We start from the raw sequence: 11,558 nt of genomic DNA, 5'->3' as shown, positions 1-11,558 counted from the left end.
TTTATCTGAGAAGAATATCCCAGCTTTGATATCTTCCACCAGAGAGGCCATGGTTTACTTCTTTCAGGTGCTTGGAACTTCTACCAGTCTAGACCTATTTTTAACTCACATATAGCTTGTGGTTCTCTCTATCTTACCGTTGTTACAAATTTGGGCTGAAACTCCAACTTTAGGAATTGTTTTTCTTTTTTGTTGCTCTACTCATCATGAAAATATATCCTCTAACAACATTGTGGGGGTGGGGAAAGTTAAGATTTATCTTTAGCTAATCCTTATACAAAAAAAGTAATTCTTTGGTGATCCTACTTCCATATTGGAAAGGTTTTAGATTTATGCCTTCTTTATCTTGCGAGGTCATTTTTACAACTGGAAGAAAATAAATATCTCTAAAAAAGGGGTAAATATTTAGGAAATATAACTCAATGAAGTATCATTGATTTTAACCTCTTTATATTTGCAATGTGTAAAAACTCCTTAAAGTAATCGTCAATCTGTAATTTTTCAAAGTGAAAAGAGACATATAGCAACTCAAAGAAAACTCATAATCATCTGTAGCAAAAGTTTGCAAACTATTACATACATCGTTTTTATAAATAAATTTTTATAGAACATGTTCCTTTACACCTTATTTATGGTTGTTCTTGCAGTACAAGGTAAAATTTAGTAGTTGAGAAAGAGACTTCTCGCCTGCAAATTCTTAATTGTTTACCATATATAAGAAATTTTAGAGAAAAATTTCCTTTGAGGAAAAAATGTCCTAAGGAAGTCACTTTAAACTTCACCTAAGTTACCTACAAGTAGGCATAGCTGATAGAAAATTTTGAAGTTGCAAATACCATACTTAAAAAGTAAAATATTGGCCAATAAGGAATATCCATCTGACTAAAGGATTTTAATAGCCATAATAAAATAAAATAAATTCATAGGAACCTTCAGAACCTAATTAGTCTCCTTTAACACTGCCAGAAAATGTCTGTGACTAATTACCATATTTTTATAGTTTAAAGAGTAAAAATGAATAAGGTATTCTATGGATGAACTGTAACACCTCTGATTCATGTGTTTATTGATAATCATGTATAATCTGTTTTAGAATTACCTATAGCAGGGCCTCCCCTGGTGGTGCAAGCAGTTGAGCGCATCGCTGTGAAGCTGTCCGCACTAGCCTCTGCAGCGCTGGTTTGATCCCAGCTGGCCGGCGCGGCGGACCTCTCCTGTCTCCCTCGCCTCTCCTGTCTCGCTCACCTCAGTAGTGTATTTCCCACTCTGTCTCTGGTGAATCCTCTCACCTTCCTGCGCATCTGGTCTGTACCCCGGTTCTTATATAAATAAATAAATAAATCTTAAAAAAATAAAAAAAAATAAATTCTTGAAAAAAAAGTTACCTATAGCAGCATATGAGAGTTTTTACATTTTGTTTACATAAAGCAATATAGTGATTCAATGTTATCCCTATAAAATTCTAGCATTCTTCACAGGAATAGAAGAAAAATTCGTAAAATTTGTTTGGAATAACAAAAGACCCTGAATAGCAAAAGTACTCCTGAGGAAAAATAAGGAACAAAAATGGAGGTACCATGCTCCTTAACTTTGAACTGTACATAGTAATTTGAAAAACTTGGTATTGGAATAGAAAGAAACGTTTGTCATTGGAACAGAATCGATAGCCTAGAAATAAACTACACACTTATGAATAACTAATTTATAACAAAAGAACCAAGACCCTATAGGCACATGAAAAAAAAAAATGCTTGGGGAATGCAAATAAAAACTACAATGAAATATCACCTCACCCCTGTAAGAATGGCCTGTATCAAAAAGAATCAAAACAACAAATGTCGACAAGGATGTGGACAAAGAGTAATATCCATCCACTCTTGGAGGAACGCAATTTGGTACAGTCTCTATGGAAAATAGTATAAATATTCCTCAAAAGCTAAAAATGAAAATACCATATTATCCAGCAATATCACTGTTAAGTATTTGCCCAAAAATTATGACACACTAATACAAAAAATTCTGTGTTCCTATGTTCAAAGCAGCATTATTCGTAATAGCTGAGTTATGTAATCAACTTAAATACCCATAGACAGATGACTGGTTAAGAAATTGTGAAATACTATGGAAAGCTGTGTGGAGATTTCTTGAACTACTAAACATAGAGCCTCCATATGATCCAGCAATTCCATTCCTAGGTATTTACCCAAAGGACACAGAAACATCAATTCCAAAGAGCACCTACACCCCTATTTACAATAGCTAAGCTTTGGAAACAACCCAAATGCCCAAAAATAGATGGCTGGATCAAGAAGATGTGGTACATATACACCATGGAGTATTACTCAGAATTCAAAAAAGATAAACACATGCAATTTGCAGCAACATGGATGGAGCTAGAAGCGATCATGCTCAACGAAATAAGCCAGAAAGAAAAAGAAAAATACCGGATGGTCTCACTCATAGCAGGAATCTAGAAAACGTAAATAAGGGACCAGGAAAAAGAATAACTATAAGAAAGAAAATATCAAAATCAACAAACAACTATGAACCAGAGACACTCTATGGGGGGTGGGGGAGGCAGGGAAAGGAGGGCTTGGGGTCAAAATAAGGGGGTTGTAATTGTATGGGGAATATAAAAATAAAATTTAAATAAATAAACAAATAAATAAATCTTAAAAAAAAAGAGAGAGAGAAATTGTGAAATATATTCTCAATGGAATACTACTCAGCCATTAGAAAAGTACCTCTTAGGACAAAATGGTTGGACCTTGAGGTGATTATACCAACTGAAATAAGCCAGAAAATGAAAGTCAGTTACCTGATAGTTGCATTCATTTACAGAAAATAAATAACCAAGGAAAATAAACTGGCAAATCATAGTAAAAATAATTCTTTCATTCCATGAAAAATATACTGGCTAACAAATGGGGGAGAGAAAAAGGGTTAGGGGATAAAAGGTGATAAGATATTGGTACCGGAGCTTTAGTGGAAAGTGAGTGATGTATGTGCACATTTAGAAGTATGACGTTTACTCCCAAAATTTTATAGTTATGTAAATGACAAATCAATACTTTTTTCATGTATTTTTGGATTTGATTTGTTCATATTTTGCTGATGATTTTTGCATCTATATTCATAAAGTTATTTTTTTTGTGGGTTCTTTCCTTTGTATTGTCTTTGCTTTTAATATCAGGGTAATTTTGGCCTCATAAAATATTTTAGGAAGTTTTCCGTCCTCTTCTATTTTCTGGAGGAGATTGCACAGAAAATATGTTAATTTCCCTTAAATGTTTGATGGAATTCAGCATTTTTCTTTGGAAAGAATTACTATTATGTATTCTTTTTACGATTATGTTTTAAATATAGGGCTAACCAGTTTATCTGTTTCATCTTGGGTGATTGTGGTAGTTTGTAGTTTTCCAGGAATTGGGCAATTTCATCTAAGTGGGAGAATATATGCACATGGAGTTGTTTATATATTAATTATTCTTTTAATGTCCATGGAGGCAGCAGTGATATTTTTCTTTCATTCTTGATTTTGATTATTCTATTTTCTTTCTTTGTATTCTTAGAGGATTATCAATTTTATAAATTTCTCCCCCAAAGAACTGTCTTTTAGTTGTTTGATTTTCTCCATTCTTTTTCTGTTCTCAGTCTCACTGATTTTGGTTTTTATATTTATTATTTAATTTCCTCTGTTTTATTTGGCTACTTTTGTGCCTATCTTTGTATAATTTGACTACCTTAATATCACGCCTATAAATGACTAATTGACACTTCAGCTTTATTGTACCTTCCCCTTCTTGTTAGGTTGATTGAACCTTTTGTGTGACCATCATCTGGTACTTCCTTGCTTCTGTTATTTTCCTCTTTCACAAATCAGGCCTGCCCTTTATGAAAATTTTTACTAGAGGCAGATTTATATCTGCAAAGCCCTGGCAAGTCCTTTCTTCTTTCATTCTGAGCAAAATCAAAAGCAAAATGTTAAGAAATGCTGTTTCTTGTGTCACTACTAGCTACTAGAATCCATGTTAAACACATTACATGCATTTTATCTAACTTATAAAACAAGCTCTTTGTTAGGGATAATTGCCAATTTCACTGAGTATAACAGAAACTCAGGGACGTAACAGGATTTGCCAGACTATAGAGGTGAAATGTGATGGAGAATGTTATTCACATTTAAATCTATGTCTGTCTGACTACAAAGTTACATGAATCAATATTACATTATATAGCTCTCTGGTATACTCCAATTTTTCCATTTACTAAAATAAAATATTTTAATTTTAATATTACTTTTTTTTACAATTTTGATTGTTGAGGTAAAGTTGGTTCACATGGTTGTATCTGCTTTGGGGTTTATAGCTTTAAACCTCTATAAATGTATCTTTTTACACCATGCTTACCACTAGTGCTCCAGTAATCCTCCACCATGTTCCATTGGGCCCTCTCCCCTGCTTCCATGCTTCCACTCTCAACTAATGGATGCCTCATTTTTGCGGTCAGATATCAACAATTTATTATTGATTTGGTTTTGTCTGATCCTTAATTTTGTTTTTCAATATTTGGCATATAAATGAGACCATCTTGTATTTTTCTTTCTCCTTCTGACTTATTTTCCTTAGAATTATCCTCTCCAGTTCCATCCATATTATCACAAATGGCAAATTGTGATAACTAAGTAGATTCCATTGATTGTGTGTGCGTGTGTGTGTGTGTGTGTGTGTGTATTTTGGATTCATTCTTCTATCCTTGGGCACTTAGACTGTTTCCTTATCTTAACTATTGTAAAAAGATTGCATGAACATAGGAGTCCATATATACCTTCAAATTAGTGTTTTTGTATTCTTTGGGTAGATACCTAGGAGTAGAATTGCTGTGTCTACTGTAGGTCTATTTTTAATATCTTGAAAAAACTCCATACTGTTTTCCATAGCGGCTGGACCAGTCTACATTCCCACCAACAGTGTACATGGGCTTGTTGTTTCTGGCCTTTTCACTATTGGTCATTCTCACAGGTGTGCGATGGTATCTCATTGTGGTTTTGATTTGCATTTCCCTGATGAAAAGTGATGATGAGGATTTTTTTCATGTGCCTATTAGACAATGTATAATGAAGAAAATCTGAAAACACAAGCCACTGGGCATGATTCACACAAAATTTATTCCATTGCTAACAAAACTTGTAAAACTCTATACACCATTAACTCATTTAGAAGATTACAGTGTGCATTAGTTTATGAAAAGCTTGTAAAAGTAAGAATTATGTCAATAAATTAAACTATAATTCTTAAAAGCATCTGGCCACAAAACTTTTCTAGATATCATACACTATAAACTAATGTTATTCAGGACATACTTTAAGAAGTGTTTCTCTAAGCTATCTTTTGTACAGGAAAGGTCAGGTCTTGCTGGGTATCCACCAGAAAAGTAGAAGCTTGACACCTGCTCAACTGCATTCAAATCATACTGAGGGGTCATTTATTTTGTTTAGAATCCAGGCCTTATTTATTCTAGTGTGCCCCTGAAGCATTCAAATTAGTTAGTTCTATGCAAAAACATGCTGCAATTAAAATTTACTCAAGGACAGAGATTCAAAAATCATTATGAGGATACCACGGGACTTTCAAGGACCACCTATCTCTATTTCAATTATGTGTACCATTAGATAACTGATAATCTGATACAGACTTTTGACTTGAATTGATGTCGGGATAAAACTGTTTAACATGTAACCTTTACCATCCATTTTTATTTTAAATCATGACAATGTTTTTTTTTTCTATATCCAATAGTCTGAAACATTGGCCTGTCCAAAGTTTCCCAACAGTAGTTAAGCAAGTTCAACTTTAAATTCTGTCAGAAGACTGGAATGGAGTTCTGCTGGATCAAGTGACCTGGGCTCATTTAGTAATGTACAGTTTCTTGTGATAGATTTGCACATAACCCTCATAAAACTCTACTGGTGTGGTGATAAAATTCATTTGGTGCTGAAGTTTTAATTATTCATGCTGTTTAATATTTTAAGATAGTTATTTACATCAATTTTGATCAACTAGTGATCTGTTTTACCTTAATGACTTTTGGTAGTGAAGGTTTTTAAAAAACAGGCCTATAGCTTCCTAGGAGATTCATATTTGCTTTTCAAAGGCTACAATTTCATAAAAATCATACCACACCAATCTGTGAATAATATATTAAAATATTATATCTAGCTAGTATATTACATTTAATATGTATTTTCGCATTTGATCCTAATAACAATTTTATGAGGTTGAAAAAATCAAGACATCATCAGAGAGCCCACAAAACAGCTCAGTCAAAGTGTAAATCATTGTTTGCTCTTTTTTATTATTACCTACAATGTGTATAGCTGGCATTCCTGCCCCTTAGTCCATCCCTTACCTCCACCATCACTATGGAGAGTTTTGTTTTCTACGTTATTTATGTCTTTAGTTACTTGAATTTTTAAAGAATTAATTATTTTTATAATCAGAGTCAATACTTTTTTTAAGTTTGTTAGAACCAAGCTGATATTCTTAGGGAATATTAGTTCTAAGGGCATATCAGATCCATTATCAAAAACTTCCTTTTCAGCACTAAACATAAAATATCTATATTACTGGGTGAAACAAAATAACTTTCAGAAACACAGTTAAGGATTTTATGAACAAGTCTGGGGCTGAGAACAAGGACTCAACTCTTATTCCATCCACAAATGTTAGAAGGGTAGCATAATCATGAAGCTTGCAGAATGCAGTTGGTTTCTGCTTGGATTTTCAAGAAGAAAACAGGGCAAGTACCATCATTAAGTAGAAAATATATTTATACATAATTATCAAAATAGGTGAGTATTAACATCATTCGCATTAAGAAGAAAGAAAACAAATGGAGACGCAGATCATTAAAGACACAAATGAATTCTCACAGAAGGAAGAGAAACTTGGGTGAGAATGATCAATGAACTTCTGAGATGAACAAAGATGTCAACATCTGCATCACAGTTAATTTGTCTGCCACACAGTGCCTAATCTCTTTTCTTTTTTTAAAGATTTATTTATTTATGCATACCAGAACTGGGGTGTAGGCCAGAGGTGCAGAGAGTGAGAGGATTCACCAGAGACAGAGTGGGGAACAGAACAGAACAGAACAGAACAGACTGACTGAAATACACAGCTGAGGGGAGCAGCGGGCAAGACAGGAGAGGTCTGCTGAGCCATATGGGTAGCTCCCTGACTGGAGATCAAACTCGTGCTGCAGTGGCTATGGACAGCTTCATCGGTTGCATCTTAACCCCTTGTGTCACTGGGGAGGCCCTCTCTTTTCTTATATGCTATTTCGAAGTTTGAAGCTCTCTCTCTCACTCGTATATAGGGATGGGCAACAGTGATGGATATGGCTCAGGCATTGGATGATTGTGTTAGTTTCACATATTAATTTTTGTGCAACTGCACCAAGGTGACTGCTTCAAATAATAATTTCCAACAAATGTGAAGGGCAAATATGGTCACCATCTACAGATGAAATAATTTTTATTCTTCATCTCAGTCTCACACTTGATTTGCTAGGTCACCTTTTGGCTTCAGATATTAAAAGCACTGTGTATTTATGTTTGTGTGTGCTTTAAATTCACATTTCAGTGATCAGAGCTGACTGAATGATCCCACTCAACAACCATTCTCTGTTCACACATAAAGCTTATTCAAAATTATATCGCTAATGATATGAACAGGTTGATCGAATATTGATCTGATATTTTGACAGTCTTTTTGTAAGGTCACATGTTTCTAATTAAATTTTCATTGATTCTTGGGCCTCCCTGGTGGCTCAAGGGGTTAAGACGCAACCTATGAAGAAATTGGCAGCCACTGCAGCAAGAATACAATCACTGGCCGGCCAGGGAGCAACCTACATGGCAAAGCAGACATCTCCTGTCTTAACCTGCCACTCCCCTCAGCAGTGTACTTCAGTCAGTCTGCCTGTTCTGTTCCCTACTCTGTCTCTGGTGAATCCTCTCACCCCCCAGACCTCTGGCCTGTACCCAGTTCTTGTTTGATAAATAAATAAATCTTTAAAAAAATTTTCATTGATTCTTGAGGAATAGCTTTAAAATGAACATGGATTAGATTTGAAAGCTTTGCACAGAGCACAAAAAATACAAGTGTAAATATATGATAAATTATTTTAAAGTGTTTTTAAGGTTGATTTTCAGCATTTTGCAGACATCTTTCCCATAAAATAACCAAAGATTACTTTTAAAGTTACTTAGCAAAGTAGTGGTTCAAAACTGCTTTTTGACTTTTCCACTTAAAAGATTTATTAGATGGTCAAATGAAGAACATAATTTTAAAACTTATCCAGCAATATAATATAGTAGATAAGAGCTTAGACTAAAAAAAAAATGAGCTGCCCCATGTTCAAATCCTAGATCAACAATTTACTAGTTTACTAGTTGGAAAAATTTTCAACCTTTTTATGTTTATACCTCAGTTCTTTACCAATAACCCTCAAAGTTGTGAACATAATAGCTAAAATATTTAAAGCTCCTCTCATGGTACTTGGCATATAGTAAGTAACAGTATACCTTTTGTATACTCAGCAGATAAAAAGCTATAGTAATAAACACATTAATTGAGTTATTCCTAAAGACCTACATGTATCTCCCTTAACACCTAGATATTTAAAAGACAACCAGATCAGTGTTTCTTTTTTTCTTAAGATTTATTTATTTATTTATTCATACAAGCGCTGGGTACAGTCAGAAGCACAGGAGGGTGAGAGAATTCACCAGAGCCAGAGAGGAGAACAGAACAGGCAGACCAATGAAATACACTGCTGAGGGGAGCAGTGGGCTCTGCAGGAGAGGTCTGTCGCAACATGTGGGACCCTCGCTGGCAGTCGGGGATCGAACCGGTGCTGCAGAGGTTGCGGGCAGCTTCACAGCCCAGCGCTTAACCGCTGCGCCACCAGCGGAGGCCCCAGACTCAGTGTTTCTTAAGGTACAAATAAAGCCAGGGTAAATTCCTTTGTAAAAATGCAAAACGATAAATATAAAGTTCAAAATGCTTAGTATTTGTGGAATGGTTAGGTTTCCTCCCATTGCCCATATATAGACAACAATTCAATCACCTAGATAAATCTACTTCCATGTGTGTTAGAAAATCAGGTAGGCCTGAAGTAAGATAGAAGTTAGGACCCCATGACAATCTCCCTTAACTTCAATCAGCAGCTAGGCTTTACAAAGAATGCAAATTTATCTGTGAAAATCCCTAAGCTACTACCCAATATTTTGGTCTGGGATTCTGGAAGGTTATTGCTAAACTTAAGAACCATGGGACAAAATAAGGGGGTTGCAATTGTATGGGGAATATAAAAATAAAATTTATTAAAAAAAAAAAGAAAAAAAGAAAAATACAATTTCAGTACTTGATAATATATAATAAATACTAGCTTCAGGTTGTTTCCCCCATGAATTAAAAAAAAAAAAAAGAACCATGGGAAAGGCCTCCCTGGTGGTGCAGCAGGTTGAGCACCACATTGTGAAGCTGTCCACAGGCTCTAGAGTGCGGGTTAGATGCCCAGACTGGCAGGGAGATACCCACATGACGCGGCAGACCTCTCCTGTCCCTCTTGCTGCTCCCCTCAGCAGTGTCTTTGGTCCATCAGCCTTTTCTGCTCCCCACTCTGTCTGGTACATTCTCTCACCCTCCCGTGCCTCTGGCCTGTGACCCAGTTCTTGTATAAACAAATAAATCTTAAAAAACAAAAAAAGAACCATGAGAAAACTTTCTTGTTTGTGACTTTTCTCTCTAGTAAGTTTTGCGTTGGTCATGTGTTCTGACTTCAGCCCTGAAATTCCTCATTTTTTCTCTAGAATCTTTACTTACTAGAGAGCCTTGTAGCTATGTCCATGGCAAAGCAGGACCTCCCCTAGCAGGTAAAACTGCCTGGTGAATCCACCCCTCAGAGGCGTGTCAGTACCATTTCCTGGAGCAATCTCACAGGGTGGTTCCACTTTCCATTTGCACTCAAATACTTTGCTGCCTCCTCTGCAGTTGCCAGACCTGCTTCTGCTGCTGCTCAGGTAACTTATTTCTCCCTGTCAACACGATAGGCAGAAGTGGTTGATAAATGCTTTTACATGTACCTGCTTGTCTACCTTCCTACCCCTTTCTTTTATGATCTCTCTCGCGCTTTGTTCCTTAGGGAGAACATCTGTGGAGTACCTTGCTGATCACTGAGAAGATGAGCTCAGGCTATTGGAGTGAGATGAGCCACAGCAGCTGTGGGACCCAGCAGCCCCAAGAGATACTGCAGTGCCAACCCCAGCATTATCCCTGCTACCAGTCAAGCCTCGGCCAGCAGGCTCCAGAAAAAAATGTAGTATATGAACGAGTAAGGACCTACAGTGGGCCCATGAACAAAGTGGTTCAGGCCTTGGACCCCATCGGCACACGGGAAACACTCTCCCCCCTCAAAACTGCCTCCTCCTGCCAAAATTTGGTTTGGAGCGACCAATCCCAGGTACCACAGACAGCTATGCCAGCTAGTGGACAGGGGAAATCTTGAACCTTATTTCTTTTCTTTCTCCTCTGCCTCTGTTCTACAAGATGTTATCTCTTGGTGGATTGCAACTACATATGCAATGAATAGTCATCTCCTGGTTGTTCCTTCATTTTTTAATGCCTGTGTTGTTTGTTCATCAGTTCCAATGATTTTCATAATCTAATTAGGGCATCCAATAATTCATTTTTTGTGTTGGATTGATTGGAATATGTGATTTGAGGTTTTATTTTTGCCCCTATTGCAAAGCAATTCTCACCTTGAATACAATACTTATTTTGGAATAGGTTTCCACTTCTTCACTTCATATTAGAAGTAAACGGGTGTTATTGGGGTTTTTTTTGTATCAAATATGATGGTGCACTGACAATGGCATGAATGGTGCGACAAGCAGTTATTTGTGTTCAGCAAACAGTATGCTGCTCCAGGACAGGCAAAAAAGTCTGTTTAAATGGTCAAATATGTTTCAGCTTCTGAAAATGACACAATGGTTCTTGTGAAGTCAAGATGAAAATTTATGAATATTGGTAGGAGGAATATTGAAAGAGTTGATATATAAGTCCACTAGACGATACAGACTTCCACATAGAAGGCAAGATGTAAGCAATTGTTATGTAAAAGATAAAAAGGTGAAACTCTAAGACACCCTTTAAAACGAAATGTTTGTTTTAAAAGTGGATATCTTAGCATCGGTATTGTGCTAATAATCTTGCCAATGAATGTAAAAGAACATTGCAAGACTATGCTAAATTAAGACTCAATGTCTATTTTCATTCTTTGTTTCTCTTTACATTAAAATTTGCATGTTTTTAAGCTTTCTGAAACTTCTGTCAAAACTGAAATCTTATTTGCAAGGTAGAATTTGTATTATAAATAACTCAAAAAGCAACCATTAGATATTATTCTATGCTGCATTATTATACCAATATGGAAAAATATGAATTAATTTTCAAAAATCACAAGATAAAGTAAGGTATGAAAAAATATTTCTA

General features: G+C 35.7%; 1 protein-coding gene across 1 annotated transcript in view; it reads left to right on the top strand.

Annotated features, from left to right (window-relative positions):
* Positions 1–10,248: 10,248 nt before the first annotated feature.
* Positions 10,249–11,558, top strand: part of POF1B (POF1B actin binding protein) — a gene marked incomplete at both ends in the record, with an annotated part of 74,676 nt that continues 73,366 nt past the window's right edge. Inside the window, one exon of the mRNA XM_084258708.1 lies at positions 10,249–10,527. Coding sequence (XP_084114834.1) covers positions 10,249–10,527 — 279 coding nt within the window. The remainder of the gene's footprint in view (positions 10,528–11,558) is intronic.

The sequence above is a fragment of the Talpa europaea genome (genome assembly GCF_964194135.1).
Source record: "Talpa europaea genome assembly, chromosome: X".
Taxonomy (NCBI): Eukaryota; Metazoa; Chordata; class Mammalia; order Eulipotyphla; family Talpidae; genus Talpa; species Talpa europaea.
The sequence above is the reverse complement of the archived record's forward strand: the minus strand, read 5'-3'. Positions and strand labels throughout refer to the sequence as shown.